The 14,901-nt window shown below is 52.0% G+C and overlaps 9 protein-coding genes across 9 annotated transcripts; 3 read left to right on the top strand and 6 right to left on the bottom strand.

Moving 5' to 3' along the window:
* Nucleotides 1-177: 177 nt before the first annotated feature.
* Nucleotides 178-2,467, top strand: J4E86_011069 (uncharacterized protein; the record flags this gene model as incomplete). The annotated part of the gene is made up of 2 exons (XM_051451563.1): nucleotides 178-198; nucleotides 284-2,467. The coding sequence occupies 2 exons, from the start codon at nucleotides 178-180 to the stop codon at nucleotides 2,465-2,467; spliced, it is 2,205 nt and encodes a 734-aa protein (XP_051297263.1).
* A 464-nt stretch (nucleotides 2,468-2,931) lies between these two features.
* J4E86_011068 (uncharacterized protein) lies at nucleotides 2,932-4,450 on the bottom strand (the record flags this gene model as incomplete). The annotated part of the gene is made up of 3 exons (XM_051451562.1): nucleotides 2,932-3,407; nucleotides 3,461-4,202; nucleotides 4,256-4,450. 3 exons carry the CDS (start codon nucleotides 4,448-4,450, stop codon nucleotides 2,932-2,934), a joined length of 1,413 nt encoding a protein of 470 aa, XP_051297262.1.
* Nucleotides 4,451-4,920: 470 nt separating this feature from the next.
* Nucleotides 4,921-5,548, bottom strand: J4E86_011067 (uncharacterized protein; the record flags this gene model as incomplete). Its single annotated transcript, XM_051451561.1, has 2 exons — nucleotides 4,921-5,471; nucleotides 5,521-5,548. The coding sequence occupies 2 exons, from the start codon at nucleotides 5,546-5,548 to the stop codon at nucleotides 4,921-4,923; spliced, it is 579 nt and encodes a 192-aa protein (XP_051297261.1).
* A 229-nt stretch (nucleotides 5,549-5,777) lies between these two features.
* Nucleotides 5,778-6,700, bottom strand: J4E86_011066 (uncharacterized protein; the record flags this gene model as incomplete). Its single annotated transcript, XM_051451560.1, has 3 exons — nucleotides 5,778-5,894; nucleotides 5,953-6,153; nucleotides 6,365-6,700. 3 exons carry the CDS (start codon nucleotides 6,698-6,700, stop codon nucleotides 5,778-5,780), a joined length of 654 nt encoding a protein of 217 aa, XP_051297260.1.
* A 536-nt stretch (nucleotides 6,701-7,236) lies between these two features.
* On the top strand, nucleotides 7,237-8,468 carry J4E86_011065 (uncharacterized protein; the record flags this gene model as incomplete). The annotated part of the gene is made up of 2 exons (XM_051451559.1): nucleotides 7,237-7,776; nucleotides 7,827-8,468. The coding sequence occupies 2 exons, from the start codon at nucleotides 7,237-7,239 to the stop codon at nucleotides 8,466-8,468; spliced, it is 1,182 nt and encodes a 393-aa protein (XP_051297259.1).
* A 510-nt stretch (nucleotides 8,469-8,978) lies between these two features.
* J4E86_011064 (uncharacterized protein) lies at nucleotides 8,979-9,709 on the top strand (the record flags this gene model as incomplete). Its single annotated transcript, XM_051451558.1, has 2 exons — nucleotides 8,979-9,533; nucleotides 9,701-9,709. 2 exons carry the CDS (start codon nucleotides 8,979-8,981, stop codon nucleotides 9,707-9,709), a joined length of 564 nt encoding a protein of 187 aa, XP_051297258.1.
* A 1,900-nt stretch (nucleotides 9,710-11,609) lies between these two features.
* Nucleotides 11,610-12,080, bottom strand: J4E86_011063 (uncharacterized protein; the record flags this gene model as incomplete). Its single annotated transcript, XM_051451557.1, has 2 exons — nucleotides 11,610-11,650; nucleotides 11,705-12,080. 2 exons carry the CDS (start codon nucleotides 12,078-12,080, stop codon nucleotides 11,610-11,612), a joined length of 417 nt encoding a protein of 138 aa, XP_051297257.1.
* Nucleotides 12,081-12,331: 251 nt separating this feature from the next.
* J4E86_011062 (uncharacterized protein) lies at nucleotides 12,332-13,295 on the bottom strand (the record flags this gene model as incomplete). The annotated part of the gene is made up of 2 exons (XM_051451556.1): nucleotides 12,332-13,002; nucleotides 13,277-13,295. The coding sequence occupies 2 exons, from the start codon at nucleotides 13,293-13,295 to the stop codon at nucleotides 12,332-12,334; spliced, it is 690 nt and encodes a 229-aa protein (XP_051297256.1).
* A 244-nt stretch (nucleotides 13,296-13,539) lies between these two features.
* On the bottom strand, nucleotides 13,540-14,808 carry J4E86_011061 (uncharacterized protein; the record flags this gene model as incomplete). Its single annotated transcript, XM_051451555.1, has 1 exon — nucleotides 13,540-14,808. The coding sequence occupies one exon, from the start codon at nucleotides 14,806-14,808 to the stop codon at nucleotides 13,540-13,542; it is 1,269 nt and encodes a 422-aa protein (XP_051297255.1).
* Nucleotides 14,809-14,901: the final 93 nt, after the last annotated feature.

Raw genomic sequence — 14,901 nt, 5'->3', positions numbered from 1 at the left:
CCCAGCAACGAAGGCACTCACCAGCCTCAAACATTCACTTTGTCGTCACTTGCCGCACTTAATCCCGGTTGCGTTCCCCGGCAACCTGAAATCTGACCTCATGGTTCCTCTCTCCCAACCACTTCATCAACCGCCCCTTCCACACATACAAGGGTGAAGCCCAACCCATAGGGCAAGATGGAGGCAATCTTAGCAAAGGTATGACTATGCTTTGACTCCCAACACGTCATAGCAGACAGGGAGTCATCTTCTCGTATTCTTGAATCATGCTAACACGTGATAGGTCACCCAACAGGCTATGAGCTATGCTATCCGAAGCGGCATAGCAATCACCAGCCACTATGCGCTCAAGCAATGCGGCCGACTGATGAAGACGGTCGATGGTCGAGAAAAGCAGGAACTCGCTACTCTGCAACTTAGACTCGACTCCAAGATCAAGATCATTTCGCCAGCAATCGACATGATCGAACTGATTGCGGCACGCGGAAACACCTCGCTTGAGTCCGCAGTGGGTCTCACCAAATCTCTTCGGTGGGATATCCAGACCTTAGGTAGTCGTGTCGAGAAGGCTGTCGCTGAAGAGCAACTTGCGAGAAGAGGTAGCTCTAAAGCGAAATCACGCGACCAAAACGACGTCGAGCTCAAGATCATCATTGAAGAGATGAAGAGGCTGCTGGAGCGGATTGAAGACGCGGTGCCGCTGATAAATTTGGCAATCACCACATCCGGTACCAGTCTCTCAACTACACTCCCAGCTACTGTATCGCCATCACGGCTCCTACAGGCGAGCACCTTTCTCACTTCGGGCGACATGCAATATTGCGCATCGAAGCCTAGGGCTCAGCAAATTGGTCCGACCTTCACACTTTCCATGTACATGTTGTTCGCTGGATACGCGCACCGAGCTCATGAAGAAGACGTGCGAGAGACGACATGGAAGGAGGTCATGCACAAGGCGCGTGTTACACTGATGCGAGTTCCACTGGACAATGTCTATGACTATCCGACGCCCTTTGGGCAGGACAGCCGACGCGCTGACGAGGCTAAACACCCTCACATCCCATCCGATAGTGTATTACAAGAGTTCGCTTACCAGCTGCTCATCGTTGAAGACTTGGACGACGGCCGTATGCATGAGTTTGAAGAGGGCGAACCCCAACCAGGACCATATGATAGTGTCGAGCAAGCAGGTGTTCGTGAGATCATACCCATACATGAAGTGTCAAAGATCTTCTACGCCGACACGGGCAAGATACTGAACATCGGTTCCGACAATGAAAGCAACAACCCCATCTTGCTGCTGAAACGAGACGTCAATGCAGCGCCGCCTCGACGGATGATGGAACGCGATACCGAGGAACCTGGATATGAGTCGGACGACTCCCATACCGTTGCTGATGATGAAGACCCCGAGCAAACAGAGTTGGAAGAGCAGCTGCGACGCGAGTCGACACCGCACCTTGAAGAGCCCGCTCCGCAAGAGCCCACCCCACAAGAGTCCGAACAGTCTACGTACCCCTGGCGACTGCCACCCACGCTCGATCTCGAATGGATGGCTTTTGAAGTATACACCGAAGACCCCACAACCGACTCCGAGATCGACGAAACAGAAGACCTCTCTGAAGACGTTTCTTCCCCATCCCCAGCAGCTACACCCACACCACCCGACTTCCTCGGCCGCTTCTCCAACCTCAATCTTCGGCCTAGCACACCTACCTCCCCCCAACCGAATTCCAGCAACCAGATGATTCCCTCGCCGCAAAAGGCTTCTGCGCCTACTCCACAATACCAGCAACAAGCGCCAACGTCTCTCCCTGCTATCAAGACTTCACTCTCGCTTCTGGAGATGCTCATACGCTTGACTGCGCTCCAGCAATTCCAGCAATCATCCCATCTCGCCATTCCAGATGAGTTTCTGAACTTCTTCCTCTCGGATAGCAGCACAGTAGGTGCAGGTGGCGATTCGGAACTGCGGCGACAAGTGAGAAGGGAGGCGAGGATGAGAGTCGGCTTTGATCCATACGACGAGAGTCCGATCAAGAGGAGAGGAGAAGAGTACCTAGAGCATGAATTGCACGAACACGGCCATGAGCAAGTGCACGACCACGATCGCGATGGGTGGACAGATACGCCCACTGTGAACGACGGCAGGAGTTACGATTACGATAGCTATCCCATCGGTCAGCGCGGTTCATCGCCGTACTCGCGCTCGCGGAGTAGTACACCTGGGACCCCGACTGTCCGCTCATATTCTTCCACCGAGTTCTCACACACCGCAAGGCATAGTCTGGGTAACGTCTCCTCGCCGAGCCCACTCCTCAGGCGGGCAACCACACAACCGGGTCAGCATCTCAATCAGATGAAACAGCCCAACTTCTCGCGGAGGTCAAGCAACAACACAGCGATACCGCGCACAGGTAGTGTGCCGCCTGATACGCCGCCTAGTAGCGTGGCGAGACCGAATTAACAGCTTTGTAACTCGAACCGGGCTAACGAGAAAACGATCTTTACGACGGCGGAGTTCGACGAGCGAGCATGTGCGGGGTTTGAAGATTTGGTCCTTTATTTCATGTTCAAGTCCAGTAAAGCGAGCGATGTGCAGCATCAGAATGGCGTTCTAGATACCACTTGTCTTTTGTTCGTAGAATGCACCTTCAGTTTAGTATGAATCAGCGTAGCATAGCGAGCAAGCATTCTCGGCAAATATCCAATAAAACCGAAAAAGTAAGATAATCTTACATAAGTCACTATCCTATCAAGTTACCCATCAATCAACACACAACAAATAACCAAAACACACAATCCCATCGCGCCGAAAACACCACACATCATTCATATTCATATTCACATATTCATCCCCACCCCTACTCCTCCAACCCCTCACCTCCACCCATCCTCATCCCATCCCATCCCCTCCCCTCACCAAACCCCCTACTCCCAGTCCTCCTCCTCATCGCTCTCCTCAGTTACAACCTTCTTCTTCCCATCCTTCCCATCCTGCGGACTCCCCGGCGCCCTCGTCGTCGTCCCAGAAACAAGATCATAACTCGCGTCGCTATCCGCGACACTCTTCTCATCGTTTGATCGGCGGGGTTGCGCGGGTGTTGGTTTAGCGTCGTCTGTGGGTTTGAGGGTTTTGACGGAGGCCGCGAGGTCGGTTGGAGGTTTGGTTGTGCTGGTTGTTGTGCTGGCGGAGGCGGGTTTTGTGGTTGTGGTGGAGGGAGCGGCGGTGGTGGATTTAGTTGTGGGTTTGGTAACGGTAGCGTTATCGTCGGAGTCGTCGTCTGAGTCGTCTTCTTCGGAGGAATCGTCTTCGTCGTCATCTTCTTCTTCGTCTTCGTCATCGTCGTCTTCTTCTTCCGAGTCTTCGTCCCAGGCTACTTCTTCGTCAGCGGCGGGTGTAGATGCTGTTTACATGTTAGCTTTACTATCCTTTCCAGGGGTAGTAGATGCAACTCACCCTTGAGCATCTCCCTCCTCCTCTGCTCCTCACTCTCAATAACATGGCGCAAGAAATAATATCTGCACCAAAACACCTTATACTCCACCTTCTCCGGCACACACTTCTCCATCGCACTCCTCAACTCCTCATGCTTCTCCAAATCCTTCGCAATAGCCTCAGTCTTCTTCTCCACATCAAAGCCCGCCTTCCAGTTCTCCCACTCCGGGCTCGCGGGGTCTTTGAGGAAGGAATCGAGCGTCGAGTGGATAACGTGGAGTTGGGCGTCGAAGCGCGTGGCGTGAACGACCTTCTTGCCGCTGCTGTCTTTGCTTTCGAATAGCACATCGCCGTCTTTGGCGGCTTGCGAACCGGCTTCGGGAGGCGCGATGGTGACGGCGTCGCGGAGGAAGTTGCGGATGTTGCTGCCGAATTTGAGGAGCGCTTCGTCGGCGGCGTCTTCGGCTTTTTCTACGTCTTTGAGGCGTTTTGCGGCTTCGGAGCGGAAGCGCGATAGTATGCCTTCTGCCTCCTTTACAATGTCTGCGGTCAGGGATTCGGGACGGTCGGGGTGGGCTTCTGTGTCCTCGGTCGCTTTCTCGGTGGAAGCGTCTTGGGAGGTGGACGCAGATTTGGAGCTCGAGGCGTCGCCGGGTTGGAGGGAGATCTTGCGCGCGTGGCTGATGATGTTGGAGACGCTGGCGGAGGCGTTCTTGACCTGTGGCGCATATTGCTTGCTTGCGTTGTCGTAGTATTGCTCGCCCTACACCGCACATGGTCAGAAAGGGTAGCTTGAATCCCACACGCCGGTCTTACCTGCTTCCTCACATTCCCCAGAAATCCTCCTAGACGCGCCGCCCACGGGCTACTCGATATAGCTTTGTAAGCATCCTGGAACTCGGCGTTGAAGTTGTTGGTCGTCTCCTGGTGGGTGTTATCTCCGCCGGCGGACTGCTTGGTGGGGTCCTGCGGGTAGCTCTCCTCCTGGATGTGATCGTAGGCGGAATCCATAGCTACGACTGTCCAGAAGGGAGGCGAGGTGTAGGGGAGGTTGTGTATAGGGTGGGGGCTAAGGATGTTGTTGTGGTCGTGAGACACAGGCTGGTTGGGTCAATCAAGGGTGCAGGTCAAATGCGGGCGGGGCCATGCATGAAGCTCCGCAATTGCCGCTAGCAGTTGGGCGTACATCACCAGCTCAGGCACGCTCGCGTTACACAAACAATGGTCGAGACTGTTGACGCGACGATGATGAATTCATTTTGAGTCTGAACTTCCTCTTCCAATATGTTGCTAGATGGCCATCACACCGGCCTAATGGCGTCGCCACTTGCTGCTGATGTGCGCGCTCGCTGCTCGCTGCTCGGTGTCTGTTGTGTGCACCCATAGATGGGGATCTATGTAGTGGTCACCCACATCATCCATAACACTTCGACTGCCTCAGCTGGCTTGGTATCGCTGCTCCTCTTTCCTCCCTCTCCTCTTCATCTCTTCTTCTTGCCAACCACCGTCGTGAAGCCGTCCTCGTCGATCTCGGGCTCAGGCTTAGCCGCCTTCGGTTTCGCAGGCACAAGCGCAGGCGCATCATCCATATCAACATCCTCGTCCTCATCCGTCTCCTCATCCACACTATCCCCCTCAAAGTCCTGATTCGTCTCCTTGACATTAACACTCCCAGTCGCAACCTCCTTGCCCTTCCGATCTTCCCACTTCTTCTGCAGCGCATCCACCATCGCTGTGTTGCCCTCGCCAATCTCCTTCCGTATCGCCATGATCTCGCGCGCAACGGCGACTTCGGTCTCGTCTTCTACGCGTACGCCGAACTCGTCCTCGAGGACTTGTAGTAGGACCACTTCCACATCTTCTTGGTCTGTGAGGGGCTCTGCGGCGAAGAGTTCGGAGATTTGGCCTGCGAGCCAGTCGCGCTTATCCGAGGAGTCGGGGCCGCCCCATTGGTTTTGGACGGCGACGGTGAGGTTGTTCCAGTTGAAGAGCGCGTGCCAGATTCCGAGGTCGAATTTGTCCTGGTGTTGCTCTGCGGGGAATGTTAGAAATCTGCTGTATAAAGAGGCGCGACTACTTACCGGCGATTGGGCCGAATGCTGAAGTCATTTTGGGTTGTGTTGCTGAGAGAATCGCTGAGCGTGGGCTTGCGTGACGGAATATCGACAATTTTGCCCGTTATCGATAGCGCCCCGCCATTATTTCATCACGCACACGTGAAGACGCGACATCGCGTTTCGCCACACCTGGGCAGTCAATGCAGGTTATCAGCGTCGCATTTGCTTTTTGCAGGTGAATCTGCATCTTCGACGTGATGCGTCTGATACCGGGTGCGGTCTCATGATTTCCTCACCAACCACTCCAATTCCTTCGCCTGTTCATCCGTAACAATCTGCTTGAACTTGTCCATCGTCAAGAAGTCATGATCCGAGAACTCAAAGCCGGGTATTACAGTCTGAAAAGTCGCGTTAGTCAGAAATACGTGGTCAACGATCATGTGTGAAAGCACATACCTCACTGATCAACAATCTCTCCCCCTCCGCTCCATCAAGCAGAAAACTCGCCTTGTACTTCCCACCCTCAACAATCCACACACTCTTCTCTCCTTTGGTGACATCAGTCCCAACCACGAACGTTTCGATGCGCTTCTTAGTGCCGGGCTCGTCGGCGTGGATGAGGACGTAACGACCTCGACCTGAGATGAGGGTGTGTACCTTTGTATGACCATTAGTATCGGTAACGATTCGACCACCGCGTGCGTTCCAGGACTTGAATGATAGGGTTACTTCATGGAGAACAATACAGGGCAGGGCCGCAAAATGCGGTCATGTAACTCTACATGATAATCTGAATGCAGGTATAGTCCCCAAATACCTTGTGTTTGCCGCACGCAGTCGTAGGCAATGATGGTCGGGTCATACGTACAGTTCTCCCCTTATTCCGATGAAAGTGTCCCTGAGGATTCACTGCACTCAACATGTAGTATATGCTCGTGCTCGCGTTTCTGATTGCATTGTCACCTGACATGGGTTTCTCCGCCGTGTTCTTCACATCATCTTTCTCATCGCCGCCGTTCTTCACCAAGAAAGGGTTGGGAATGGTCAGCGGGTTGCGATCGATTTCCGCATAGTAGCCGCCTTCGACGTGTACCTGGAGGTTGAGTGCTGAGATGACGGCTTGGGTGCTGGCGGGTTCGGTGCCGGAGGGGTTGGGGGTGTAGATCTGGGTTATCTTCTCTGAAGAGGAAGAGGTGCCCGACATACTGTGCTAGCTAATATGCTGTTCCACCGGTTTGAGCGCGGGTGGGATGGGACGCGTGAGGCTGTCGGCGTTGGTGATCGATGACGTTATCGCCGCTAGTCGCTGATAAGATGGGCAGGAAGTCGCGCTACAAACCTCAGACGGCATCGACGCGTCCACGTTCTTCACTTCCATCACCCCAACACCGCGCGACGGCATCCGACTCCAGTGCAAGATCTGACACCAATAAGATGGCGCACTCTTCGAGGGTGGCGTTCACTGCACCCGAAGCCAACGGCATGTATGCACGCTTCGGCGTACAAGCCCTTCTGATCCAATCATCGATTGCTACATCGGATGAGTACAGCCTTGGTTAATTTGCGACGACATACTTTCCCTATGCATGCTATCGGATGGTGGGTGGACGGCCAATGATGTCGAAGTAGGCCCCCGCATGCATGCTTCATGCGGCACAGTCGCTGCAAGGCTGTATTGCACCTTGTTTCTTCCTCCCAATTCGCCTTACTTCATACTCGCCTTCCATACCTTCCGCAATAATGGGGTGTTGCAACTTGTTCAGATTTTCCCGCCGAAAGGGCCGAGAGAGGCCTAGGACACCGGTACCACAAGTCGCTGTGCCCACCAGTGACGACTTGCAAGAGAAGCGGAGCGAGGAGGGGCCGAAAACCTCCTCCACGACGGATCTCCAGTCAACGAGCACCAGTAACCCAGAACTGGTAGCGGAGAGCTTACCCGGACGTCTATGGAACCTGGCATACGACCAACTCAAATCAAAGGATCCGAAATTGATCGAACACTATGAGGGCATCCTGTCAGGCCAAATTGATGGACAAGAGCTTAAGGCCGTGAACCTCGATACACAGATCAACGAGATCAGCCTAGGGCAGTCAAGATCACTGCAGATGCGACAGCTCGTTGACTCTGGATTGCTCAGGACGGAGAAGGCAGCTACGACTAACGAAGCACTCGCGCAAGGCCTGCAGGTGTTCAATGTCGTCAAGGATAGCGTCGCAACAGCTACCAGAGCTTCTCCAGAAGCCTCTATAGCTTGGGTACCGATCTGCCTTGCTCTTGACGTATGGCTGGCGAACTTTGATGATGCAAGCACATGGCTGATGCATGTCAGATACTTATGAATCCACTCACCCAACAGTCTTCTAATAGAGATGGAATTGCTTACGTCATATCGAGGATGGATTGGTACTGGCACCTAGCTGATCTTCTCCTAGAGAGAAATCAAGAAGCCCGACGATCGCAGTCGCTGCAAGATAAACTCGAGAAGAATCTCGTCGACCTTTACACTCGTCTCCTGGCATACCAGATCAACAGTATCATCACATATCATCGCCGGCGTGGCACTGTCTTTGCAAGAGACCTTGTCAAGTGGGATGATTGGGAAGGTGAGCTGGCTGCGATCAAGGAGAAGGAAGAATCGATACGCCAAGATGCAGCTCAATTCAACACGCATGAAATCCGCAACCAACTCCAAACTATCGCGGAGAAAGCCGAGTCACAGGACATCAGCCTGCATAACATTGTGACGAGTATCCAGGAACAAACGGCGCACTCTCTGGCGTATACGAAGACTGCCGACGACAACGAGTGTCTCCGAGACCTGTTCCTGACGAACCCCAGTCACGATAAAAAACGGCTCGAACATGCAAAAGGAGGATTATTGGATGCCTCTTTCCGATGGATACTTGACAACGCGGATTATCGGCGTTGGCGGGATGACCGTGAAGAGCGATTACTCTGGGTTGAAGGGTGAGTTAGCAGCATTCGATGTCGTGGTTTCACCTCATATAAGGGAAAAATTGAACAGGTCTGCAGCCTACATCAACATAAAAGCATACAACATAGGTGGCCTGGCGTCGATGTAGGCTCCAGACCTGTTCAGGTTTTCCCTAGGTTGACGTGGTTTGATGAGGAATACGTACTAATAACTTCTATTTCACCCGGTCAAGGCAAAACCATGCTTATGTGCGGAATCATTGACGCACTCGAACAAACCGTGGCGGCGGATGATCTCATATCTTACTTCTTCTGCCAGACATCGGAACCGAACAACAACAACGCGACGGCAGTCTTACGGGGTCTCATTCATCATTTGATCGGTCAGCAGCCCTCACTTGTACGCTATGTACGGCTGGAGTATGATCGCGTGGGCGAAAAGTTATTCGCCGACGCGAATACATGGACGGCTCTGTCCGGGATCATTACCAGTATGCTGGACGACTTATACATACGACATGGGAAAATCTACCTCATCATAGACGCTATGGACGAATGCATCGACCCCGAAGATCGTAGAAGACTCTTGGAACTGATTGTACAGATTTCAAGAAAGCTACCACACACCAAGTGGATAATCTCCTCACGCGGCTGGAACGATATTCGCGATGTGCTTACTGAGCATCCTCAAATGCTCCATCTTCAACTCGATCCCAAATCCGAAGCTATACTTGATGCAGTCGATACCTACATCGAACACAAAGTCAAAGCGTTGACTGATAAGAAGAGATTGGGCCCAACGGATACCGAAACGATCCGCGACTACCTAAAGAAGAATGCTGGAGGGACCTTCTTATGGGTAGCGTTAGTCTGCAAGAGGTTGGAGGTCTCGAAACGCGTGTTCTACGAAAAGGACATGCAGGCCTTCCCTCCTGGGCTCGAACAACTGTATGGAAGGATGCTCCAGCAAGTTCAGAGCTTAGATGAGCCGGAATCGAAGCTTTACAAGTTTGTGCTCGGGGTCGTGCTGACATCACCAAGACCTCTTGAGACGTACGAATTGGCCTATTTCGTGAAAGAGCTAGATGAAGTTGGGGATAAAGTAGGAACAATGCGAGACATCGTTCGAGAATGTGGGTCATTCCTGTCAGAGCAGAATGACAAAGTCCTCTTTGTCCACCAATCTGCCAAAGACTACCTGTTGGGTCCTGGCAAAAGTGCTGTGTGCCCGGACGGAGAAAAAGTGTTGCGTATTTATACGCTCTACAGATCGATTGAGGTTTTGATAACCTTTTCACATGAAACGATCGTGGAAGGCGATCCACGGCATTATAATCCTTACCATAACAGGTCTCTCATTGACGGGCTCATACTGAAAAGTGACTACGTACCTAAAGCGGTTTATGAAGATTCGGGTATCCCTCTCGTTATTCTCATGGAACAATGCTTCGCGTGGATGGACATATTGTGCTATCGAGAGACCTGGGAGGAAATGAAGTTCCTCTACTTTTATATTTTCCAGCTCAGAGCACTATTGGAGGTGTGTACGAGCCATCAAGTTGTCTACCCTTTTTTAACAATTTTTAGAATTGTCGCGACTCATCTGAGCGTGACGATGTGACCCAACTGATCCTACAGTCTATGAGAGCAAAGGATCAAATTATGGAGCGTCCCCGCGGAAGAATTCGTTGCCGTTGACTCCCAGCGCTATTCCGGATCTGACCTACGACACGAGTGTTAAGAGAAACAAGTACTTTCGCAGACCGACGGAGGGTGCGAGAGGCCTCGCTAAATGTTCAAACTTCTGCTCATACTCTGCTTCCTGATATGAGGCGCATGAAACCCTCTGGCAAGATGGCGAACAGAACATTGTCTAGTATCAGCACTAGAAACCTGATCCATCAGGTCCAATTCGCCAGCCGCCAGCCTCGGGGGTGTTTACAGGATATCACGCAGCTGCAACGGTGTTTCGCACTCTCTCATGGTATGAATCGAAAGTATTAGGGTTCAATAGCTCTGCCACGAGATGCTTCGGCAGTATGTAAGGCTATGGGGCTGCACGGTCGCGGCTCGAATGTATTTATCAGACTTCTTGTAAAACATGATCTTTATCTCATCCAAAAGACGCGCGAGAATGTTGGTATGCGTCAAGCTGGCTATACATGCCCTCATCCAATGCATCCCACGCCATAACCAGTCATAGGTTCCTCAATTTAGTCGAGCCAATGTTTCACGACAGACGTAGTAGCTGACACGCAGATGGCTGTCACACATCAAACTCCACTCAAAAGCGCGGCTGACCCAAGATATGACCAGGCTGGACCAATCTTCTCTTCTGCTTCATCGTTCGCATCGTAGGTCACGCCTTCGTTGTTCTTGTAAGCCGCCATATCAGCGCACTTGATAGGACAGAGCATTTCAACACTTCCACACAAGCACCCTAGAGAATATCACAAACTGAAGTACCAATGCGAGACCAAGAGGAAGCTGTTACTGCGGACCGTCAACCATCTCAACCCTCCCCTGACAACGAGCCCGACACATCCACTCAGTCCGATAAGCAACCAGAACTGATCGCCAACGAGGGACAATCTGGAGTCGAGCGTCCGGAATCTCACAAATTGGACAATGCAGCAAGCCGCGAACAAACACCCAAGCGGAGACCTGGACCACTGAGCGAAGAGCAACGGCTGGCTGTGAGGAGTCGTCAAGCCAAGACAACGTGCACCCGTTGCCGGGAGAGGAAGATACGTTGCAGTGGTGATCCCGGTGATGGCTCTGGGTGTAAATACTGTGCGAGATCTGGCGTTGGGGAGACGAAATGTCGATTTGGGGTTGTGGTGTCAAAAGCTGTGCCGGAAGTGAAGGGTTAGGAGTATGCTATGATGGCTCGGAAGGGCCTTGGGGTAGGGTAAAGTCGCCGCCACGGATAGCTTTTAAGATATTTTGCTAACTTCTTAGTAGTACGTAACCTCTTTGCTACGCCTTGGCTGAGGCGGTTCTAAGACATCTTGTTACTCGTGCGAGCAGCTTGATGGATGAGGACCGAAATAACAATCTTCGGAGGGGAGTATAGCTGGTGGAAGGGCATTGGTTGCGTTTAGGAGAAGAGTTGCTCCAGAAGTCACGCCCGGCTCGATAGCGGCATCGACGTCGTCTGTATCATCAGCCGGATGGACTACCTCGTATCATCAAATGTGTGTCGGGTGGAATCTGCTTCTGCGCAAGTTAGCTCTTTTGCGACTTCAAACAATGTATGAAATATGAACATACCGTCATCGTCCATAGTTGTGTCAACCATATTCTGCTTTCCCTTCCCTTCTCCCGCCCGAACGCGCTCTCGAACGAATTCTATGTCGCTCAGGTGTATCTCTGCTGACGAGGTGTTCGAACTGTCCTTCATCCTCTTCATTTTGCCCTCTACCAGTAGATCGTAGACATTATTCCAGTCGTCGATACCGGGCATTTCGTCGGCGAGGTTACCCAAGGCCCGCAAGATCTCAATAGGCCACCACTGAAGGTCTTTGATGTAGCGCATAGATAGTGGAATACACGCAGTGCTCTTGGTAGTGGTTTCCCGCTGAGATGTAATCTTCGTCGCGAGATCCAGTCGCTCGTCACGGTCGAGATGCTCTTTTGGTAGATACATGGTATTATCGACAGTGAAATGAGGATTTTGAGACGGACAGGAGAGCATTCCTACTACTGATATAGATGGTTAAGATGGCAGTATTTTATTTGCTACTGTCACGCGGGATAATGCAAAAGACTGTGATTACCCGTGAAGACAGCAAGCATCCGTGGTTACGTATCACATCTCTTTTGATCGAGTGACGTGACCGCCAGGGCTTTGACAATGAAAGCATGACTTTCTGACTAACAGCACGAATTTCCCAATCCCTACGACCAATCCGATTCACAGCACTCATCTGATCCGTAGTAATCCTCAGGTGATTCCTCATCTGTAGTGGTAGCTTCTTCGCTTTCATCTGCAGTATCTCCTTTCAGCCATTGATCTAGTCTCTTTATCTGCTTCTGCGAGACAACAAAACGTTCCTCATACGCCGCCCGAACTACGGCTCTTGTTCTTGACTTGAACGTCGCGGGATGCGATAACACGAACAACACTGCGTTGTATGCCTTGTCGCCATTCATTTTATCATCCTCAAACTCGCCCAGCAGGATGAGATACAGCAACCTGAAAGCGGCGTCGCGTGCTTTCGACTTAACACCCTTGGTATCTTCATCCTCTGGGTCCCAATCTATCTTGCAGAGCCTCAGATCGCTGAAGATCTGGTCGATACGTCGTTTTTCGAGGACATTAATGCCGAGAAACTCGTATGTTTCGCATAGAACGTGGTACTGTTGAAGTTCGGGGGGAAGATTCCTGAAGCATTGACGATAACCCGATTGGATTCCCTTCAAAGCTACGTCGAAAAGTGGTATTGGGCCGTGGACCAACTCGGTCGCGTCGGGCTGGGCTTTGGCTTGGAAATCGTCAAAGGACGACAGATAAGGTATCTGCGAGAGGTCGACATCGTATTTGACATCTCCGATCGTGATAAGAATATCTTTGGGGGTAGTATCCACTTCTGAAAGTGTATGCTACCGAGTTACAACATAGTATTAGCCTCGTCCGCTTCTTTGACGTCCAAAATTGCTTACCTGAGTTGGTGCATGCGTATATGAGGCGGGATTCTCGCTCGTCATTCTGAAGCTGGGGCGGTTAGGCTTTTGGCAAGAGCGAAACAGCGAACAATGCGGGGTAACTTCCTTTCAAACCCCAAAGTTGCGCGGCGTTCGAAGGAACAGCTCACAGAGGCTTCGAGTTACCCATGTCCGTACCTTTACTGCTGTGCGACATTGAATCTGCAGTGTGCCACACGTCTATTGGTACATGTCCGGATCGGTCAAGCCCCACGCGCCACTGAGGCGCAGCAATAAACAACTTGGAATGTTACAATTACACGTGACAGTTGCGGGCACTACCAGTCATGTACTAGCCTGAGATCTAATTTGCACTATGTCTTATTTACATTGCTTTAACCTCTTGCGCCATCCTCTACTTGACCATCTTGTGGTGCGTCCTCCGTCTCGAACGGCACGGCCTAGTTTTCTGGTGGTTCTTGCACCTCCTCTGGCTCCAGCTCATCCTTTTCGTCATCATCCGTCTTGCCACCTTCCTCATCAACGTCTGCCTCGTCTTCGTCTAGTGAATACCGTCTCTTCCTCTTTAGCGGCAAGGTCGCTGCTCGACCCGCTTCTTCTACGTTCAATGTAGTCCTGTCAACCGTGGCGTCCTGGCTCGCTATGATACTTGTGCGATCGTTGCCACGTCTTGCCACGACCGATGAGCGTCGGCTGCGAGCCAAAGGGAGCTCTGCCTCTGGGAAATCCACGCCCGGCAGTAGCGTTTGGAGATCGGCACTGTCTTGGGTGTTGGGTTCGGTGGCTGGAGCTTCGCGTCGTTGTCTTTTCTGTTGCCTTCTATCGAGATGCTGACCTCCCCGCTGGGCGTTCGTCGCGCCATCGTGGCCCTCCTCTCCGGTAGTCCCGTCGGGGTTTGAAGGTGCAATAGGTAGTTGCCCTCGACTGTCGATCAAAGAGTCTTCTTCTTCTTCTTTCTTTTCACGTAGTTCACGGAAGTAATCAAGAGCGGCTTTGACGTCTGGTTCTGCAAACGCTTTGCCTCCTCCACGGCCTGCTGGTCTTGCCCTCCACGCGTTTTCTATCTGCGCCCATGCTACATCCTTTCGACTTTTTGTGATGCGAGCTAGCTGGTAAAGTAACTTCGTCAGATTCTTTTGGTCGCTGCAGCTGTGCAGCGGCCTATTGGTCGGCTTTCCAAATTTGTCTAGCTGCCGCATGTGTGGGGGAACAAGGGCTTTAATATCAGTGACGTTCCAGTAGTACTTGATCCACAGGTCCTGCTTCTTCATCAAGGTCTCCGGGTCATCTTCATCTTCTGGAAGTATTCGTTGTGGACGTGGTTGGGGGGTTGCAACATCATTCTGGGCTGGGGCGGCTTCCTCCTCTACTGGCATAGCCGCCGGTGGCAATCCAACGCTGTCTCGGACAAACTCCAGATCGGATGATTGTAGCTGCGGTTTGTTGGCAGTCGACTCGTCTGCCATCCTCGTCATGTGGCCGAGGTTAAGGAGTTCCACGAATCGATGCCGTCCCCCATCGCCCGGCATACCACTGGCTAGATAGCTTATGGCTCGGAGGATGGGTAGAGGCCAGGCGATGATGTGCCCAGGGTATTGCATACCCTCCGGAATGATGTCTGTAGGGTTTGCGACATTCCACATAGACTGTATGTTCTTGACAAGGCGAACGCGCTCGAAGGGATCGGAAACGCCCAGGGATTGTTGCATGGTGGGATTCGTGGTAGGTAGATTTTACGATGCTCTGTCGAGCATCTGAGGAATGCAAATATACATGGTCGAGCTTCGTTGTTGCGATGTTTG

This window comes from Alternaria arbusti (genome assembly GCF_024043155.1).
Source record: "Alternaria arbusti strain BMP 1465 chromosome Unknown scaffold_29, whole genome shotgun sequence".
NCBI lineage: Eukaryota > Fungi > Ascomycota > Dothideomycetes > Pleosporales > Pleosporaceae > Alternaria > Alternaria arbusti.
This window is presented reverse-complemented; position numbering and strand designations above follow the sequence as displayed.